Source organism: Salvia hispanica, chromosome 3 (assembly GCF_023119035.1).
Source record: "Salvia hispanica cultivar TCC Black 2014 chromosome 3, UniMelb_Shisp_WGS_1.0, whole genome shotgun sequence".
Classification (NCBI taxonomy): Eukaryota; Viridiplantae; Streptophyta; class Magnoliopsida; order Lamiales; family Lamiaceae; genus Salvia; species Salvia hispanica.
In genome coordinates this window covers 15,157,517-15,180,622 of record NC_062967.1, presented here as the reverse complement: position 1 = coordinate 15,180,622, position 23,106 = coordinate 15,157,517, and the positions used below count along the sequence as shown (strand labels likewise).

Here is a 23,106-nt window from a genome sequence, read left to right as displayed (position 1 = left end):
ATATATTGTGTTTTTATAACCATTAGGACTTTGTTTATTGATTTAATACTATAATTCATTTGTTTTAGAGCTCGAACTCACTGTTTATATCTTTAAGTACATTATTTTTTTTAATAATTTATAGTGATTACTAGTAGTAATTATTTATTTCAATAAGTAGAACATAATTTAATTAATGTTAGGAGTTCAATTTCATAGTACTCACTCAGACTCACTACAGATATCCACATTCTTGAGTAAATGACACGATATTTTAGAAAGAATTGTTAGGCAGAGTGAGTAAAGAGAAAAAAATAGTTGAACATTTTAACGAGAAGAGAGAAAAAACGGATTTATTTCCCAGTATAAAAAATGGACATCTTAAATGAGACAAACTAAAAAAGAAAGATGAACAATATTGAGTAGAACGGAGGGAGTACTTAAATATGAGTATATAGATGAGACAAGAACAACAAATGTGATGGCTGGTTAAAGATAAACCTTAATCAGTCCTATTACAAAGTCCCAACATAGAAACATTACTTAATTAACTTGTTGAATAAGGACTACTTGTCCAAATTCACACCATACAAGTTACGACACCATAAAACCGAACACATAGTATGACATAAATCCCAACATAGGGAAATTTTATTTTCACATGCAAACGATACACATAAAGTAGAATAGTATGCCATTTTAGCGACCGTACAAAGCCCTTATTCCTTGGATATCATCTGGATGCAAATTCTTGATCTGTCCGGCTCCGATCCCCGAAAACATGATTGCTGCATTAATCGAGCTATGCCCGAGCCCTAGAAGGTGTCCGATTTCATGAAGCGCAAGTGTTTCTAAGTCGAAAGCACCCGCCACTGAGCCAATAGACCACCTCTCGTCAGCATCATAATGGAACCTTCCATTGGTAGGTGCAAATGCATGAGCTAGGACTCCACCGGGGCCATCAAAAGGGGCTCCATCACCGTGGTCGCGGCGATGGAACTCTATGATCATATCAGAGTTTTGATTGGCTCCCACTTGTGCAAAGGTGAAGTGTGTGGCTAAGTCCCATTTATGGAAGGCACGTGCGACAGGGGCTACAGCGCTTACAGGATAGTTGGGGGAGAATCGAAAAGTGAGATGGGTTTTGGTAGGTGGCCATCTTGGGTTTCCTGGAAAGAAACTGTAGTGTGACACTCTGTGGATGTTGTGTTTCTTGTCACGAGGCTGCATGTAGTTAGTGCCGTTAGCGATATCAGGGTTCCCACACCGCGGGGTTGTCATTTTGGATATCGTGGCATCGTCTACGATACCTGAGGGTTTGATGTGGTAGTTTTCTTGATAGGTTTTGACTGCTGACTCTAGGATATCGTCGAAATCATCGTCAGTGGCTTGAGATTTGTTTTCATATTTGAGGTAACCGAATTTCTCGAGATAGGCTTTGAGCTCGTGGATTTTTTTTGTGTGGTTTCCCTTGTGACAACCTTTTAATTTCTTGATGAAATCAAAAGGTGATGAGGTTTTGTCACTTGGGGTGCTCCTCTTGGCATGGCCAATTGGAGCAAGAAGAATGAAAATGAGGAAGATGAAGGAGATGGGATGAAAGATCTTAAAAGCCATGAATGATTTGTTTTGTGATACATGTTAATGCTACTTATTGTGCGTATTTATAGAATGTGCTTGGCAGAGGTTAAGAATAAAAATATATAGAAGAAGTTAAGAAGTAGTAGAATTTTGGGAGTGTGATTCGTGTTTAAGTGAACGACTTTGGTTGACTTGGAATATTGGGCACAACAAATTATTCTATACTTCTAAACAATTATCGAGCAATATTGGAAGGTGGAGGTTTGGCAGCCCAAGGTCCCCATTACTCAAGGGTATACTAGTAAATATATATGTATTTAACAATTAAAAATACTTAAAATAAATTCTTCCTTTAATTCTGCATGTCTTTTATTTAATGTTTCTGAATTAAATATTGTGGATTTAATTTTCTGTTGAAAGAAATAAGGATTGTTTTTAAAAAAATAAATTTGTGCTCTATTTGATATTTTTAAAATTTGTGTCCAATTGTAAGTTCAATTTGTAATGGGATTATCCAATTTATTTCAAAGAACCTACTTTGCTTCGTAGTATTACCTCCGTTCCCGGTTAAGATGATTAGTTTTCATTTTTTATTTGTCCAAATCAAGCTGAACACATTCTACTTTTGGACTAAATTCTTTCTCTTTCTATGTCTTCTTACCTCATTAAAATATTCAACTAACTGTTTTTCTCTATTTTACTCTACTCAACAACTCCACTTAAAATCTCGTGCTACTTAAAAATATTGTCATCTATTAACTGAAAATATTTTGTACTATATATTAGCTTAAAAACAACTTTTTTCCTGACGTGTACATAGATTTTTCACAAATAGTGGAGATTTAGGTCTTGCTTAGAAGATGGTTTCAACAAGGAAATATTTTTATAAATTTTTTGATTGGATTTTTTGTTGGTTAAGTTGTCGTTGATACCGATTGTCACTGCCTCGGTAGAAAGAAATATTTCCGCAATGAAGTTCCCTACGAGTGCTCTATGCAATAGTACGTAGACCAACTATTGATTGATTGTGTGCAGTGACGGAACCAGTAATTCAAATATGCTAGTGTCTTTTTTTTCAAAAAAGAATTAAATTATTAAAATATTAAATTTTATGATATAATGTATTTATACATTTTACGAAACGTTAGATGATATATAGTATTAACTTTTTGTGATGTGTTTTGATAATTTATCTTATTTATTTTTGGTTCTTTAGCTGTAAATAATCCATATTGTCAAACACATCTTCAGGTTCAGTTACTTGCATCCCACTGTGTTGGCCTATGAGTTCGAGAGTTCGAGCCAGCTGCTCCTTTAATAGATCCATCTTATCTGGGGGTCGGCCTCTAGGTGTCTACCTCGCAAACATGGACATAACACTGATTAGAACTCAAAGAGAGAACACAAACATAAAAATAAAAATAAAAATAAAAATAAAGCAAATAAAATCTAGACTAGTAATCTCAATTATTATCACGATATTAAGCTATAATGACACAAAATTGTCCCCGGCAACGGCGCCAAAAACTTGACTCAACTTATTTTAACACAAGTAGTACCCGCAAGTGTACGGGGACAGTGTAGCAATTAGCAAGCAAGAGTATCGTATCCCACAGAGACAAATCTGTATCAACTTAACTACCACGAACAAATGTTGACTACTATATAGAGAATCATGAAAGGTTTGGTTGTTTTCTAACACTACGAAAAGCATATAATGAACAAAAAGATAAATAAAAGCAAATAAACACGGAGTGAAAAGATAATATTGAGAAAATTGTAGAACTCAAGGATCCGATGCACAATTCCAAGCTCTTATCCAATCAAATTGCCTTACCTTTTGGTGTCTCTAGAGTTACTAAGTCGACCACAATTATAGATTAAAACCCCTCCCGAGGTGAGAAACCTGTAGATTAGGTGCTAGGATTGAAGTCCCCTTCTAATCCTAAAACCCCTAACTCCCAAAAGCTCGATTAGGTCAAAGACCTCACTCAAAACCTCAACTCTCCCGAGTTTTATTGCATTAAGGTGTGAATTATTCCTATTTCCAGATTAATTATTTCATCTCCCGATTAATCTAATTAATCCTACACAATCAAGTGGTGATCAAGAAATTGAAAGAAATAAACCCAAGAATAATCAAATAACTACAAGAGTAAGGTAAGAACAAAATTAATTGGATAAAAACTATGAAATTAGTGCATCTTCACCAAGAATTCTACAAAAAGGTGTTTAGATACTCATGTTCATGGAGAAAACTAAGTTTAACACAAAGAATCAAAAAAAAAAACATGAAAGATAGATACTAAGAACTCATGTGGAACGAATCTATGGAATGACAACTTCAATCTTCCGATTGGAAGTCTTCAATCTTCAATTCCCTCTCTCAAAGGTGTTCTTGGGGGTGTGTGTGAGTGTTAAAGCCGGTAAGTGTTGAATGATATGAACCCTAGGCGTTTTTCCTTTAATCTCCCATAAAAAATCGCGTTTTTGGCAAGAGAATACGCCAAAATAGCGTACCCGGCCGGGTGGAATTATAAAGAGCAAAATTCACCCTGCCGGGTGGTCATTTTCGACCACTTTCTGACCCTTTTCGCGCAGAATCGCTGTACCCGGCCGGGTGGTCATTAGAGTTTCAAGAGTTTAAGAAACAGTTACAAGAGTTGTCAGACAAGAGATATGTATGACTCAATGTTTTACTTTGGAGAACACTGATATTATTTTTGAAGAAGAAAGATGATACACTGCAACATTATATACACTATTGGAAGTCGAATCGAGTGACAGTGAAGAATAAATATCTATTATCGAGAATAGAAGACTTATTTGATCAATTTCAAGGTATGCAGCTGTTTTCGAGTACTGATTTTCGATCAAGATACCATCAGTTGAAGATAGCTAAAGAGAATATTGCAGAGACACCATTTTGAACTCAGTACGCCCATTATGAGTTTTGGTTATGCCTTTCGAATTAACTATTGCACCTACAATTATTTATGGATTGACGAACAAATTCTCTCAACTATTCCTGGATCAGTTAGTGATTATTTCTATTGACTTACTATTATATTCATGAAGTACAGATAGGCATGTTAATCACTTGCAGTCAGTATTACAAGTTCTACGAGATAAACAGATTATTGCAAGGTTGAGTGAGTATGAGTCTAGCTAACTCATGTGGTATTGTTGGGACACGTGGTATCATGTCGAAGAATAGAAATGGATATACCTAATATTGAAGTAGTTTTCAACTAGAAATGATTCTTGATTATGGTTGAATTGATGAAGAAATTATTACGGAAGAGTTCTTCTTTTATATGGAGTGAAGCATATCAATAGAGTTTTAATGAGTGGGAGCATCGGCTGAATATGTCACCTATTTTGGTTATCTCCGCAGGTACAAGATATTATGTTATTTATAGTGATGCACTTTCTTGAAACATGGATTTGATTATCATTTGACTTAATGGAAAGTTTATTGCTTATGCGTCGTAACAATCGCAAGTACACGAGGTTTCTTATTCTGTTCAAAATCTGTTATTAGCGACATCATTTTGCTTTGAAGATTTGGTATCATTATATGCAGGAACGTTTATATGGTATTTTAGTATCTTATATATTGACAGAGATCCGCGATTTACTATCTCAGTCTTCATAAAGTCTTTTTGTGAGTTTCACCTTAGAAAGGAGTCATGTGATTCGAGCAAAAAGGTAAGTTGAGCCCTCATTATATTGAACTGTGGGATATTGTTGAAAGAGTTGGACCATTGGCGTATATTTTAACATTACCTCCAGAGTTGGCACAGATTCATAATATTTTCTACGTCAGTAGGATTCGGCTTTATCGATCTGATCCTTCACATATTCTGAAAGATCATGATATACAGATTTCTAAAAATTTGACTTATACAGAAGAACATGTCAATATAGTGGACCGCCAAGTAAAACAATTGCGATAAAGATGTTCCAATGGTAAAAATTATTTGGCAAAATCACGGAGTCGAAGAGGCGACTTGGGAAACAGCTGAAAAGATGAGAAAGAACTATCCACATCTATTTACGGGTTAGCAATTTCTTTGAGTACGCTAACATAGAGAGAAGTGAATTTTGCGGACAAAATTCTTAAAGAGGGGAAGAATTGTGACATCCATGACCCAAAACATGCATCATATTTGCATATTTGTGCATTTTATTATGTTTTGCACATTTTATTGTCCTTCAAATTATAGAGACATTACATACACATCATCTAAGGTAGCATTTTTTTCTATTTTTGTTACTGAAAAATTAATATAGCTATAAATAACAGTGCGTAAATTATAATTTGTTCTCACCATGAAATAATTAATTTTGATTCATGCGTGTACTAAATATGCATATATGTACTGGTTACTTTAGAATTTGATATTCCATAGACATATACGTTATACATATATTTATATTCTATTAAAATTATGGGTGAGTGTTTTCTTTTAGTACACATTGAGTTTATTATTTTTATATTTATTTAGAGTTATACAAATAATGCAAATTAGCTAGTATACGTGTTACCTCATAGCTACAATAGTTGTCATCTTAAAAATTAATCAAATAACAAGTGTCATCTAATTAGATAATGTAAAACAAGATAACGTCTATTTATTTATTTTTAGATTTCTCAAAATTATTAAGTCGGCAGGAGACCGAGACTTTTCATACTAGTACTATATATATATATATATATATATATATATATATATATATATATATTCCATAGGAATATAGGAAAAGAAAACATAAGAGATGAAAAAATAGAAGAAAAACAGAGGGATGATAAATAAAAACAGAAGAGATGATCAGAGCTTAGGAGTCAGAATCACGAATTTGGTAAAAAAATATCTATAGTAATCAGGTGTGTATAAATCACACTTTTAATTTTACATGTTTTATGTGCTTCTTTGCTAGGTGTTAAATAAAGTGAATAATTTGATTGTATGATGTGACTCTGATATAATCATGTGTTATTTGATATAGATGGTGGAATATGGTAAGGATATGTGATTTGTGCAATTGATATAATATTGTAAATGAATTATATGATAGAAATATGCAGTTTATGCAATTGATATGGTTGCACATGGTTTTAGAATTATTTGAATAATTGGATTGAAAAGGATCGGTGACAGTCTTGCCTGGATCTGATATCAATGGCAATGGACCTACAGGTCAATGAGACCTACAGGTCATATATACAATGGCAATGGACCTTCGGGTCATATATATGTATACAATGGCAATGAGACCTACGGGTCATATATACAATTGCAATGGACCTTCGGGTCATATATATATGTACAATGGCAATGAGACCTTCGGGGTCAGATACAATGGAATCCCGGGCAGATGTTAGGCTTGATTTGTCACAGAATAATAAACTGAATAGTGTGGCATATGCATATGTACATGGATTTGTTTCTAATATTTGTTGGTTATTGTTATATATATCTATATATATATATATATGTATATTGGTTAAAGAATATATTAATATCTGGGATGTGGAATTAAAGGTGAGGTTTATATACACGGAGTTGTGGCTCATATAAACCACTAATATTTTTCAGGAATAAGATATCTGTGAAATTATTCGTTGACGTGGGTCATAGGAACTCCATATGTTATCAGGGTCAGCGGCTAACGCGTTTTGGCAACCTTCTCCTCCTCATCATTTTTGCATGTATATAAATGTGTAGTATATAGAGTGGTGAGAGGGTCCACTACGGTTTAGAATGTTTCAAAATATGTATTTGATAAATATTGAGTTTTGAAATTATATAATATGCGTGTTTCAATTATTTTCCGTGTGGATTATTTTATTTGAAAAATTTGAATTTATTTATAGTAAGTGCATAAGTCATACAGGGTTGGGTGTGACAGTAAGAGTGGATCAAACTATGACTAAGCATTTTACCAGATAAAAGTTCAAATTAAGTTACGAGACAAATTAAAATTTTATACATACATTTTAGTTTATGGTTATGAGCATAAAATGGCCATAATATATTAAGTGATGAGATTAATAATAAAGCTTATTTATAATTTAAAGTAGGAGTTCATGTAAAAAAAATGGATCCCAATTTCTATTACTCATTAGTCATACTCCATCTGTTCAAATATAAGTGAGGAGTTCTTTTTTCACGATTTTTACGAAAATGATATATATTGAATTAAGTGGAGAGAATAAAGTACTATGAGAGAAAAAAAATAAGGGGAGATGTAAATAGAATCATAGAATAAAGCAAGAAAGAGAAAAAAAAGAGAGAAAATAAAGTAAGAGATGGAAAGAGTGTTCTTTTACCAATAAAGAAAAGCAATCATTCATAGTGGGACAACTTAAACATTTATTCTTTTGACACCTCACCTATTTTGATAAGTTATAGTTGAATGAAAAATCAATCACTCATATATTTTGATCACCTCAACAAAAGTGATGCTAGTCGTCTAGGAGCCGGCCAAGCCCCCGCTAGAGTGGTGGCTTGGCCATGATAGATCAGTCGTTGATTGTGTACGTGTGAGTTGGCCTAATAATAGAATGGTTAATGTCTGAGATATAAAATATCTTGTAAACGAGAATTGTGAGAAAAAAGTAGGTTCAAATCATTACTAATATATGGTTAAACATAACCAATACAAAAAGTTGATTATTTTAAAAAGGAAGATTTTTAAGGATTTTAAAAACTGTAAAAGCAACTGGTCCATAGAGTGTTAGGGAGATTCAATATACTGAGCAGAAACAGAACGAATAATCTGAAAGTCGTGATGAAATCACTTTGAGATCAAATCAGTTTCGGTGGTTCTACCAAAATATTTGATCAGATACAATTCAGAGAAAATCAGAACTTTCTTATGTTGATATCTGAGAAAAAAAAAAATTTATGAACCAAACAAGAATCGATCAGTATTTAACAAGATGAACAGACACATCTGTTAATTTCATGAACAGACGCAGCTCGACCCCAGTCAGGGGCTTTGCCCCTTGGACCTTGCCAGGGGCTACCGCCCCTTGGACCCCGCTACCAGGGGGCGCTGCCCCGGACCCCCGTCCATCTGTTAGAGGCTTCGCCTCTAACATCATAATGAATTCAAATAAGCGTGGACTCCGCACCTCCAGACTTATATGATGTCTCATTATGATAATACTAATCTATCAAGTTAATCCAATTACACTAAAATATCCAACATTCCTCCCCTACTTTAGTGCAATCCTTGATTAACTAAAACAAGTCATCTCAAACATTCAAACTTTTGCATAAATGAAATATCATAACAATTGAATTCCACCTCAGTACATTACACATTCCAAATATTCGAATACCCCGGGTGTCTCTAAGGATTGAACCCTGGGAACTTACATTGAATACACGAAGATAATGTACACAAAAGTTTACATAAGAATAAGTTCTATCTTGACACTATATTTTACTAGCCTATGTCCTTATCCTTCATAAACATGTCGAAACCAAGTCCCAGCTTTTTGAAGCGGCTAAACTTCATGCTTATATAGGTAACTCCTTTATTCTTGCACCTACATTTGCAATTTTTCAAAAGAACTATTAAGAATATATACATCTAACCTCCTTAACTTGTAGGTCCGAACACATACCTTGGGATGATTTTCAAATGTGTTCCAATCTTCAAATATTAAGTCTTTCACATTGAATTATGCATCTAGTGTCATACTAAATGGGAATTGGGTATCTTAATATCAGAGATTTGTTGTGGACTTTAATCCCATCCCTATAGCTGATTTGTGCACAAGATCTCTACTTAACCCTTTGGTTAAATAATCGGCTAAGTTGTCATGGGTTCTCACAAACTCAACAGATATCACACCATCCATAATAAGTTCACGAATCATGCTATGTCTAACACCTAAGTGTCATGACTTTCCATTATACAATTGACTATATGCCTTAGCCAAGGTAGCTGCACTATCACATCTGATAGATATATGTGATATCGGTTTAGGCCAAAATGGAATTTCATATATTAGATTTCTTAGCCATTCAGCCTCTTTACCAGCTGCTGCTAATGCCACAAACTCCGATTCCATTGTTGAATTCGTGATACAAGTTTGTTTCTTTGATGCCCAACATATAGCACCACCTCCAAGACGGAATACCCAACCACTTGTGGAAGAATGATCTTCCATATTGGTGATCCAACTTACATCCGAATAACCTTCAAGAACAAAAGGAAATCCAGAATAAGACAACCTATAATCTATGGTTCCTTTTAAGTATTTAAATACTCGATTCATTGCTTGCCAATGGATTAAACTTGGATTATGAGTATATCGACTCAATTTTCCAACTGCAAAGGCTATATCGGGTCTAGTACTAATCATAGCATACATTGATGATCCAATAGCCTTTGAATATTCAAGTTGATTCACAGCAACTCCTTTATTAGGCACGAGTTTTGCACTAGGGTCAAAAGGAGTCTTAACTGAAGAACAATCTTTGAAGTTAAACTTTTCCAACACCTTCTCAATATAATGTGATTGAGAAATGGAAATTCTTTGTTCTCCATGTGTGATCTTAATTCCAAGAATCACATCAGCCTTCCCCATGTCTTTCATCTCAAACTTAGATGACAAAAATTCCTTTGTTTTATCAACTTGATCTTGGTCAGTACCAAAGATTAACATGTCATCCACTTATAGGCAAATGATAACCCCTTTACCGGTAGCATCAAATTTGCTATATACACACTTGTCTGCTTGGTTTAATAAAAAACCATTAGAAAACACCACGTCATCAAACTTCTGATGCCATTGCTTGGGGGCTTGCTTTAGTCCATAAAGAGATTTTACCAATTTACAAACTTTATGTTCATTACCAGGCATGACAAAGCCTTCTGGTTGTTTAATATAAATCTCTTCATCTAATTCACCATTCAAGAAGGCAGTCTTAACATCCATTTGGTGAATTACAAGATTATGTATAGCAGCAAGTGCTAACAATAATCTAATTGTGGAAATCCTAGCAACAGGAGCATAGGTGTCAAAATAATCAATTCCTTCCTTTTGTCTAAAGCCTTGAATAACCAATCTGGCTTTATATATGTCTATGCTTCCATCCACCTTCATCTTCGTTTTGAAGATCCATTTACTATTCAAAGCTTCACACCCAGGTGGTAAATCAGTCAGTTTTCAAGTACCATTTTGGATGATAGAATCCATCTCCTCTTGGATTGCCTCTTTCCAAAATGCAGAATCCCTTGAAGCCATAGCTTCTTTGTAGGTCCTTGGATCATCACCAATAGTAAAACAATATTGATATTGAAAATTAATTTCATTTCTTGATCCTTCTAGTAAGTACAATTGGAAATCATTTTCAAAAGACTTAGCTTTTCTTGCTCTACCACTTCTCCTAGCATTAGGAGGTGTATCAATCACTTTTTCAGTTACACCAGAGTTACTAGACCTTGCAATCATGTCTCCAGGTTTAGATATAGACGTGAATCTATCCTCATTGCCAAAATCAGCATCCCTTGACTTAATAATAGAGTGCACAGATACATAGTCATTGGGTTCTATGACATAGAACCTATAACAAACAGAATTTTCAGAATAGCCAAGAAACACACAATCTATACCTCTTTGACCTATGGTTTTCATTTTAGGGTCAGTTAGTCTTACCACAGCTCGACAACCCCAAACTCTGAGATAACTCAGTTTTGGTGGTTTCTTATGCCAAAGTTCATAAGGGGTTATCTTGTTCCTTTTATTAGGAACTCTATTCAACAAATAACATGCTGTTAACATAGCCTCACCCCAAAATCCTTCACTTAGGCCAGAATAACACAACATTGAATTAATCATTTCTTTCAACGTTCTATTCTTTCTTTCAGCTACACCATTTTGTTGTGGTGTATATGGAGCAGTCGTTTGATGTATTATACCAGTAGATTCAAAATATGCTGGATCATAATACTCACCTCCCCTATCAGTGCGAAGAACTTTAATCTTCACACCATGATGAAGCTCTACACTTTCTTTAAAGATTTTAAATTTATCAAGAGCTTCATCTTTTGAATGACATAGATAGACATACAAAATCTAGTAGCATCATCAATAAAAGTAACTACATACTTTTTTTCCCATGAACTATGAGATTTGTTTTTAAAACCACGAACTTTCATTTCGTTAGGATTTTCCCAACCCGACCCGAATAGCACATTTCCGACCCGAATAGCATAATTCAAAATGTTAAAGTTGTGTTTTGTTTATTCAAAAGTTGTCATTTGTTATGTAATAATTGTGATTGTATGTATTATTGTGCCAAATAGGATCCAAGTAATCAATTTAGTGACAAATAAGATTAAAATTGACATGTAGACAACCCAGGTTTCATCGTGGACCCGCCGGGGGAAAATCCTAACGAAATGAAAGTTCGTGGTTTTAAATGCAAATCTCATAGTTCATGGGAAAAACCGGAATTCGGGGAAAGGTTTTGGTTTAATAAGACAAAAATCCTACTTTTTATTACCAAGTGATGGAGTCGAATGAAAATCACACAAATCACTGTGTATAAGTTTTAATACCTTAGTAACTTTATTGACATTCTTATTGAAAGGTTGTCTAGTTATTTTAGTTAACATGCAAGTTTTACACTTTTCAATGTTCAACTCAAATGTTGGTATTAAACTCATTTTCGACATATCTTTCAATCTCTTGTAATGTACATGTCCAAGTCTAGCATGCCACAATTCTGATTTACTAACATGATTACTAAAACTAGTAGAAGTCATGCAAACAGAATTATTAACAAAAGAAATATCTAGATTCAACTTAAACATACCACATAGATAACCGAATCCAATAAAAGTACCATGCCTTGACAGAATGTATTTGTTACTTTCTAACACTTGTTTATAACCACAATTATTCAACACAATACCAGAAACTAAATTCTTACGAATACCAGGTACATAAACAACATTATCTAACACTAAGGAATTTCCAGAAGTAAATACTAGGCTAACAGATCCTATTCCTTTGATGGGTTCAGTTGCAACGTTGCCCATCTTTAAAGAAGATCCATCTTCAATTGGTTTAAAATCCTTGAACCATTGACGATCCTTGCATACATGACATGTTGCACCCGAATCAATCCACCATGAAAGATCATCATCCTGCACATAAAATGCTTCAGAGATTATTGATGCATAATAATTCTCAACAGAATGATCATTAGGTACAGAAAACGAACCTGATTGCTTTTCAGGATCCTTGGATCCACTTGAACCAGCCTCGTATTTCCCTTTCTCTCCACCCTTTCCAGAGTTACAATCCTTCTTGAAGTGCCCGGATTTGCCACACTTCCAGCAAGTCAGTTTAGGCTTCTTATTCCCAGCCTTACTGTCATTCCCTTGAAACATTCGTTTTCCTTGAAACATACGTTTCTCTTTACCAGCCTTTGAGGATTCACTCTCTTCCACCATGTTCACAGAAGAACCAACCATGTTTCTAGCATTACCAACAGAGCCCTTTTCCATTTCACGTATGGACTGTTCAATTTGGAAGTCACTTCAAAGTTCGACCAAATTCAACTCATCCTTCTTATGTTTCAGATTATTTTTAAAATCCTTCCAAGATGGTGGCAGTTTATCAATAATACTAGAGACAGAAATGGATTCATCCATTTTCATATCATATTGGGAAAACTGTCCCAATATCCTCAACAATTCGTTATATTGTTCCATGACAGGCCTCGTATCAACCATTTTATAGTTAATAAAGTTACCAACAAGAAATTTCTTGCTAGAGGCATCTTCTGCCATATATTTGGCTTCGAGGGAATCCCACAATTCCTTAGCAGACTCAACATTTTGATACACATCAAATAGAGAATCAGACATACCGTTTAAGATGTGACCACGACATATGTAGTCATCGTTCTCCCACTTCATCCGCCTCCTCGTCTGTTCCAGAGTTTCATTTTCAATAGCCTCGGGCATGGGAGTACTCAGAACGTACACGACCTTGAGATTCGTCAGCATGAAATGCATCTTCTTTTACCAGCGTCTGAAATCCTGGCCAGCAAATTTATCCAACTTCGCGAAACCTTTCGTTCCTTCCTTCACCGTTTCCTTGTTTGACATTTTAATTGATTTGTTTGTTAGGGAGATTCAATATAATGAACATAAACAGAACGGATAATCTGAAAGTCGTGATGAAATCACTTTCAGATCAAATCAATTTTGGTGGTTCTACCAAAATATTTGATCGGATACAATTCAGAGAAAATCGGAACTTTCTGATGTTGATATCTAAGAAAAAAAAAATTTATGAACCAAATAAGAATCAATCAGTATTAAACAAGATGAACAGACACATCTGTTAATTTCATGAACAGACGCAGCTCGACCCCAGCCAGGGGCTCTGCCCCTTGGACCCCGCTACCAGGGGGCACTGCCCCCGGACCCCGTCCATCTGTTAGAGGCTTCGCCTCTAACATCATAATGAATTCAAATAAGCGGACCTCCAGACTTATATGATGTCTCATTATGATAATATCAATCTATCAAGTTAATCCAATTACACTAAAATATCCGACGCAGAGTAGAGAGACTATCTAATAAGAAGGTTTTGGCTAGATTAAATCTATAATATCTAACCTTCAAATTACGTTGACTCCCAACAAAGACGCCATGGAAAAAATACAAGTCGTTGTAATTCTAAAAGTATATTCCTTGAAACTTGTTTGGTAGGGCGTGGTAAATCTTTTTTATATGGATATTGATTTCAACTAGGTAGATGTAAACGAGAGTAAATTTCTTTACCTTAGTCAATTTAGCAGATGAGTTAAATCATAAATTCCTGCAATTAATGTTATTCATGGTGATTTCGTTTGTTATAACAAAAAGTGAAAGTTCAAGTAAAAGTTAAAACCAAAATATGACCATTTCATCTAAGGTTTGAACAATCAATTTTACAAATTTACTTATATAAAATTTACCAACACGGATCCAGGATTTTGGGATCGAGGGTGCAATAAATAATTATAGTGGGTTACTTTCTAGTATTACTACTTTGATAGGTTCTACTCCCTCCGTTTTTTTAAAAATAGCAACTCTTTACATTTTAGTCCGTTCTTTAAAAATAACAATTTTCAAACTTTCTATTTTAGGAAATCTTTACACCCCTATACATCAATTATTTACCACTTATACCACTACAATTAACAACTTAAAGTGGACCCCATGATCTACTAACATTAATTCTATTACTCCTTCCGTCCACCATTAGGAGTCTCATTTATGGACGGCACGAGTTTTAAGAAATGTTAAGAAAAGTGGGTGGAAAAAAGTTAATGGAATAAGGGTCCCACTTGTAAATATTAATTTTAAATGAAATGTGAGTGGAATGAGTTAGTGGAAGGTGAAACCATATTACCATTTATGGTAAAAGTGAACCGGGACTCCTATTCGCGGACGGACTAAAATGGAAAACGGGACTCCTATTCGCGGACGGAGGGAGTACTTTTTTCTCCCATTCTCTCTTACTTTACCAATTTTTCTCCCATTCTCTCTTACTTACTAATTTTTTCCCCCTCTCTCCTACTTTACCAAATTATGCATTAAAACATGTGCCGTTTCAAACCTCTCGAGTACTATTAGATATGGACTGGCTGTAATATTCAAAGAAGGTGGTATACAAACAAATTTAATGGATTAGTTGTGTGTAGGGCATGCTGCGAAATCCTTGGCCAGAAACTCCTTGTGATTTTTTATGGCAAGTTGTGTGTGTAGGGGATAGGGCATGCTTGGTCAGATATTACTTGTGATTTATGATGGACAAGTTGTGTAGGTAGCCAATGTAGGGCATGCTGGAAGATGAACAGGATATTGCTGTGAAATGTCTAGCTTGTACTCCTCACAAGGAGTCGATCTATTGAAGAATGAACTGATATTGATTGCTAAACTTTAGCACTAGAATTTGGTGAGACTTCTAGGTAGTGATGCCCACGGTTTCAAAAACTGCCGGTTCTGATTCCCAAAATGATGGAATGTAACTGGATTGGTAAGGGATTAGCTGGTTCCGGTTCAATTACATATACTCCAACCAATGGATATAGTTGTCCAAAATCAATTTGGTGAGTACAATTTGTTAAGGGATTAGCTGGTTCCGGTTCAATTTGGTGAGTACAATTTTTATAAAATGTAATGAAATCAATGGATATAGTTGTGTCCAAAATCAATAATTTGGCCTAATTTTTCCCTACGATCAACTCGAAATGCTATGAACGCCAACCCTATGCAAATCTTTATGGAAGAAGAAGTCGTTGAACGACGCCAATTTAAAATTTTTAAGAAATATTTAATGAAATTACAATTTTACTCGTCGATAAAGTAAAAATATGTTTATTCTTCCCTTTTTCATTCACTTATATTATCTTGGACACGCCGTAGACTACGCCCTACTAAACATGTTTCAAGGAATATGTTTATGACAAGTGCAATTCCCTTGTAATTACGTAGTCGAACGACTTGTATATTTTTCCAGCGTATGGACTATGGAGTCAATCTTTCTCTCGATCAATACTGATAAAGGGAAAAAGACAATAATAACACGTTTTTTATCCATTTTCCAGGCTCAATTAATAAAATTAACTTAACTGGAATTAGGAAATATTTGACATCGTTTTCAATTTGGCAGTTGAATTAAGCAAAAGATACAATTGGGCGTAACTTTAAATATCAAGGCACATGCAAATAATTTCAAAAATAAAGAATTCGTCAAACGGTAATTACTTAAAATAGCCAAAGGGATTTTTCCTTAATCTAACCAAGTCGGAACAAAAAAAAAAAAAAAACACCAAAATTATGTAATTTTAATAATGAACATGGAATTTGACACCATTTAATTATGGAACACTATAAATCTCATCTTATGTCTCTTGTTGTTGCTTTGTTTTTCGCTACAATACTTCCAAATTAAATGATTGCATAAAAATCATAAATAGATCAAATTTACATTAACTTTCGATTTTATCATTTGGAGCTGTTCAGTGACCTAATTTTTTGGACTTACAATGCTATGTTAATTAAGGTTCAATTAATCTAATTGTTTCCTAACCTTTAACGAAAAAAGGGTAGAGATATTTATTGGTTTTATAAGTATATGTTTGGAATCTTAATTTAAAACAATCAAACATTTAATATTACCTGTGTTTAATCCATTTATGATTTGAAACCTGCAACAATAGTTTACAAGGATTAGAATAGTGTGTTGTTGATGACCTGGTCATTATTTATCAATTAATTCTACACCCAATATATTCCAAGTCCAAGTCAGTCAATTAAGCCAAAGCAAACCCAAAAATTAAATTATTCTTGACTTCTTCTATTTTTTTTGACACCATGACTTCTTCTAGTTATATTATTTTCCTCTGCCAAGCACAGGCTATAAATATGTACAATAGATACCGTTAACATGTGTCACAAAACAAATTATATACTCTTTACTTTTTTTTCCATTGCTCATTCATGGCTTCCAAGATTTTTCAGCCCATCTCCTTCATTTTCCTCATTTTCATACTACTTGCTCCAATTGGCCATGCCAAGAGGAGCACCCCAAGTGACTAAATATCATCCTCTTTAGATCTCTTCAAGAAATTAAAAGGTTGTCACAAGGGAAACAACACAAAAGAAATCCACAAGCTCAAAGCCTATCTCGAGCAATTTGGCTATCTCAACTATCCAAACAAAACCCATGCCACTGATGATGATTTCGATTATATTCTGGAATCAGCCCTCAAAATCTATCAAGAAAACTACCACATCAAACCCTCAGGCATCGTAGACGATGCAACGATATCAAAAATGGTAACCCCACGATGTGGGGTACCTGATATCGTTAACGGCACTAACTACATGCAACCTCGTGGCAAGAAACACAATTCGTCTAGCTCGAGCAACATCCACACAGAATCCCACTACAGTTTCTTTCCAGGAAAATCTAAATAGCCATCTACTAAAACCCACCTCACTTATAGATTCTTTTCCAACGTTCCCACATATGCTATAAACCCTGTGGCAAGTGCCTTCCAAAAGTGGGAGTCTTCCACCCACTTCACCTTTGCACAAGTCCAATCCAATCAAAATTCTGATTTGGAAATAGGGTTCTTTAGAGGTGATCACGGAGATGGATTCCCTTTTGAGGGCAACACCATAGCTCATGCATTTGCACCACCAGTTGGAAAGTTCCATTACGATGAAGATGATAGATGGTCGTTGGGGCAGTTGCGGGTGCTTTACACCTGGAAACTGTCGCGCTTCATGAAATCGGACACCTTTTAGGGCTTGATCATAGCTTAGAAGAAGCGGCAATCATGTACTCTATGATCGGAGTCCGGAGAAGGACAAATCAAGAACTTGCATACAGATGATATTGCAGGGATAAGAGCTTTGTACAATCGCTAAAATATTAGATTTAAAGCTGTCATAATAATTTATGTATTTTTTTCATGTGAAAATAATTTCCTAATTTTGGAATTTCTGTAATAGCTGTAGTACGTCTCTGATTCTGTGATTCTATTATTGGTTTATTATGTATCGAATGTAATATGGTTGAGCATGATATAATTGCTCATTTCCGAGCATGGTACGTTTACAAACAAAAATTAGCACCCTTATATATAATTGCATTAAAAGTTGTCCTTAACCATATCTGAGTTTTGATTGGTTCCGACTTGTGCAAAGGTGAAGTGTGTGGCTAAATCCCACTTATGGGAAAGTTGGGCAAGATTCTAAAAGTGAGATGGGTTTTGGTAGGTGGCCATCTAGGGTTTCCTTGAAAGATACTGTAGTGAGACACCATGTGGATGTTGCTAGAGCTCACCCTCATTCTTTGTCTGTATGAGAGAACATTGGGTGATTATCTTTTATAGTTACACATCTTTTGATATTTTACTCTTTTTATCATTGAGGGATAATTAAAAGTCATTCTTTTATAACTACATGCTAGATCTCTCTCATTCTTTGTTTTGCGTGGTGTAGTTTGCTTTTGATACTAATAGGATCTTTCAATTATTTAGTTATATTTTATTTCTTGTTCGATAAGTTAGGTGGTATTCTAGTATTATAAATAGGAGAGTTTGTTATCATTTGAATATATTATTTTCCTAACCTAAAGGGTGCAATCTGAATATATTCGTTCTCTCTTTGTTGCTGATCGGAAAACGTTCGTGAAACAACAAATCGTGACCTTTCCTTCGAGCTTGTCGAAGGACCGATCACCTTATCATTCCGAGAAGTTAGTTAACCGGTCTCGTTACGGAGAACGTATGTAACAACTGGTGCATTCATCCCGTACTCATCCTACGTCTTCGTTCATCCATATTCCCCAAATAAATCACCAAAACCAAAAAAAAAAAAAAACGTTCAGTCCCAGCACCTGCCCGATCACCTCCCACTGTCGAGATTCACCGCCGCCGTTCAACGTTATCATGTCACACAAATACACCGGATTGAGGCGTTATGAACAACTGTTCGATCAATTGGATGCCGCTATCTCCAAGTTAGAATCACGTTGTGACAAAATTGAACGGCGTGTGACAAACTTGCCTGCGTCAAAAGCAACGTATGTACATCAGGCGTGCTACGATGCCCGCGGACGCACTCGTCCAACCTGCTGGGATCCGCCATCTCGAACACACGGTCTCCGTGTTGAAGAGATTCGCGATCCTCCATTGCCGGAGCCACCGCCACAATACACGCCTACACCGTCTCAACATCTGTTGCTTGTGCAGTCCAGCAGGTCTATTTACTGGGACCCTCCCGGGCAAGGCAATCACGGCGAATCCCGACCCATGATCAGCCATACGGTATGCCCCTTATGAACAGCCACGATTCCCACCCGACGTGTATACTGGCCGGCAGTGACACTGCCAACAGCCCCAGAAGCGGAACCAACACTTCACGTTCCCAAGCTCCCATTCACCAACACAACCACAGCTCGTGCTCGACCAAAAGCCACCGCCGCAACTCGTGCTCGACCAGCAGCCACCACCAAGTCACCGCTACTCAGCAGCGCCACCCCTTGCTGCTGCTGCACCGCCGCCACCGCTATGATCTGATCTTCCACTAAAGCAGCCATGTCACGACCGCCCTTTCTAGGGTCAATAAATGCGGGTGGTCGTAACTAATAGGACTTAAAAAAAGAGAAAATATTCGATGGTTTCAATAAAGAGTTGACCAAAATAATTAATATTCAAATAACAGAGGGAAGATCAGAGCAATGTGTTAACTCCAACGACAAACGATTAATATTTTATGATCCAAGAGAAAAAAGAGGTTCAAAATATAATTGCGAAAAATAGTTTTATCTTAGCGGAAGCATCCAAGAGTAAGAGTGACGTCGTGTATGAAGACACGATGACCCTCGGAGTTCAAAATAAAATCTAACAATAATTCAGGTTCGACTCAACACCACTCCAAGCTCGTCGCCGCTCAACCTACACATAAGGAAAACATATGCAGGACTGAGTACTGTAAAATACTTAGTGGACTCATGCCGAAAACAATTTATCAAAAATATTTATATTTATCATGTCATTGTAGGTAACCATCGGGGTTTAAGTTTTTTTTAAAGGCCCAAGGCACCAAAAATATTTCCATCGTTCAAAATTCGCGGCTGCGCAGCCATTTTCCCATAGACGTTTACCATATCTGCTCATACATGACTTGGAATGTGGCCACAAACCAAGTCACTAGACCGGCCAACCCGTACGCTGACACACAGTCTACCATAGGTGTACACTAATCCAAGTAGAGTTTCCGGCTCTACAGGGACCCGAATTCGATTTAAATAATAAATGGCAAAACCATTTCAGATAGGCACGTTAAAACAAAATACGGCATGATAAACAGTTTCACATTTAATTCCCATCGATAAAATAGTTAGGACATTGTCCTTATTTAAAAAGAGAGCCCACCTCGTTCGCTTAATCCTTAGTTATATTCTTTCCCTTGCGATCACGATTCACTTGCGAGGAATCACCTTTAGAATTTTAACAACACATAGATCAACACCAAGGATCAAGCAAATAAATAAGATGCATGCATCCTGAGGATTCGATTATTTTATCAATAAAGAGTAAAAGTTTGCATATGAATTTTAAAATAAAAGGGGCAGAAGTTTCCACTCCAGAAACGAGCACCACTCTCTTCTCCAAAACAGAACACAAAATTGAACAGAAATTAGAGCTCCGTCGCCCTGCCCAAAGTCGACGCCGCTGCTGTCACCAATTCGTCGCCCCGCGTACACCGCCGTCGTCGCTCGGTGCCGCAGCAGCCGCTGCGTCGCTGCTCAGGCAGCCCCGATTTCTCTCCCCGAGGATAAGTTCTTAAAATTTGATTTCGGTTATTTAAATGTTCGATCTTTTATTCGGGTTGCTTTGATTTATTCGATTAGATTCAGTTACTGATTCCATGAGATGCACGAATTCGAGGCAAAAGCAGAGAGTGCGTTGAGGTTGGGTACGGGGTGTATACTTCAACGGAAGCTTTGTGAATGAATAGGCGATGGTTCCCCTCTTGAATTTGGTTCTTGATTTCTGATAGAGAGGTTACAAAGAGTTGATTTCAAAACTTATAGAATAGAGATGGGCAGATTATACATACGAAATCACCTTGAGTTTGGTTGGATTGAAAAAGGAAGAAACTTGTTCACGCAAGGAGCCCGAGTTAGGTTTTAATTCTTGAACATGGGATTCACAGCTTGTGTAGAGAAAAGAGGTTTATTAGTACAAAATCATTGGAGGGGATTAATCGATGAGATTCGGAAGGTAGATTTTGGATTACCTTAGTTTAAAGTCGCCGACGGGAAGGAGATGAAGGTGTTGGATGATGCTTCTTCTCTGTCGAATTTTTTCACTGTGGGTGTGTTTGAGATTGTGGAAGAATGGTGTTGAGTGAGTGAACGGCGGTGGGGAATTAGGGTAGAGGAATAATATAACCGTGACTTGCAGGAGTATAAGAGGTTATTGATTTCCAATCAATTTAAATTAAAGGATGGTTATTGAAGAAGGGAAGAAACGGTATGAGCGTAAGGAGAGGGTGTGAAAAGAGTAATTAAATTCATAATTTATTTGGGGATTAATTGTTGCCTTTGACTGATTTTAAAATTGTAGAATTATTTGCAGATTGAGAGGGGGGAAACGGCAGATTTGGAGAGGAGAAAATTTGTGCTAGGATCTCCTAATTTCTTGGAATTATTTAGTGTAAGATTTAATTTATTTGTGCTCAAGACTATATGTATTTTTTAAATTGTGTAGCCCACAATTTAAAATTCACAAGATTTAACTTGTATCACTTATTTAATTCGTCGGACTCAATACGAAATTGAATCCAATAAATATTTCTCACGGAAAGCAATTATTAATATATATATATATACAAAATTAATTTCGTCATCGCATATTTAAACCCTAAATCAAATTAGGGCACAAGAATAACAAATAAACAAAATTTACTCGTCAATTAATCCACGGACTCCACGGCATTAAAAGCATTAAAAAAAATTTAGGGTTCAAAAATTAGGATTCAAAAAGTGGGACGTTACAAGCCAAGTACAACATCTACTATTCAGCTGCCGCCCTCCGCCACCCCGAGACCGTGTCAGCCCTTGCTACTGCTATCCGTGAAAGCTCCATTATCAGCCTCTTCTCATCAACTGCAAGATGATGTCTCAAGCTCGAGGAAAAAGGAGTTGGAGAAAGATTGCATGATAGTGAAGAGAAGAGGGAGAAGTTGATCGTACTTAATAATGTGTGGAATCAAAAGAGATAGAGAAAGAGAATGACTCTAATGCCAAAAGAGAAGGAGATACGACCTGAAGCTCTGGGATCCGGTTTAGAGACAAAATAAAAAGATTTAAGTATGCTTCCTGAGAAGAAGCGGATCAAAAGAGAAGATGGAGATTCTATGCCTTGTTGAAGAGGGCAAGACTGCAGTTGAGATTCAAAAGCACGACCTTGAAGGGGAAATGGAAGATAGGAAAGGGTTATTTGAGAATGAGATTAGAGTCACGACTGAAAAATTGGTTACGAAGAAGACCGCAAACAACAATACGATGAAAATATTGAAAAAGAGAGGGCAGTCTTATGCGTTTGATCCCGGAGGGACTCTTCGCCGAGTCGTGGTTCCCACCTTGAGGACAAGGTAGATTTCAACCGTGGGGGAGTTGATACGAATAGGATCTTCCAATTATTTAGTTATATTTTGATTCACCATATCTTTCCTATATTTGTTTCTTGTTCGATAAATTATGGTAGTATTGTAGTGGGGAGTTGATATGAATAGGATCTTCCAATTATTTAGTTATATTTTGATTCACCATATCTTTCCTATATTTGTTTCTTGTTCGATAAATTAGGGTAGTATTCTAGTATTATAAATATGAGAGCTTGTTATCATTTAATCAATAAATAAATATATTATTTTCCTAACCTAAACGGTGCAACCTGAATATATTTGTTCTCTCTTTGTTGTTGATCG

The 23,106-nt window shown here is 35.9% G+C and overlaps 1 protein-coding gene and 1 pseudogene across 1 annotated transcript; one reads left to right on the top strand and one right to left on the bottom strand.

Annotated features, from left to right (window-relative positions):
- Window positions 1-416: 416 nt before the first annotated feature.
- Window positions 417-1,604, bottom strand: LOC125214086 (metalloendoproteinase 3-MMP-like). The gene has a single exon (XM_048114964.1). It carries the CDS (start codon window positions 1,594-1,596, stop codon window positions 679-681), a length of 918 nt encoding a protein of 305 aa, XP_047970921.1. The 5' UTR covers window positions 1,597-1,604; the 3' UTR covers window positions 417-678.
- A 15,589-nt stretch (window positions 1,605-17,193) lies between these two features.
- On the top strand, window positions 17,194-18,030 carry LOC125209381 (annotated as a pseudogene).
- The last annotated feature ends 5,076 nt before the right edge of the window (window positions 18,031-23,106 follow it).

Excerpts from the sequence above, each read along its gene's own strand:
- LOC125214086 (XM_048114964.1), bottom strand. The coding sequence starts at position 1,596 with ATGGCTTTTAAGATCTTTCATCCCATCTCCTTCATCTTCCTCATTTTC.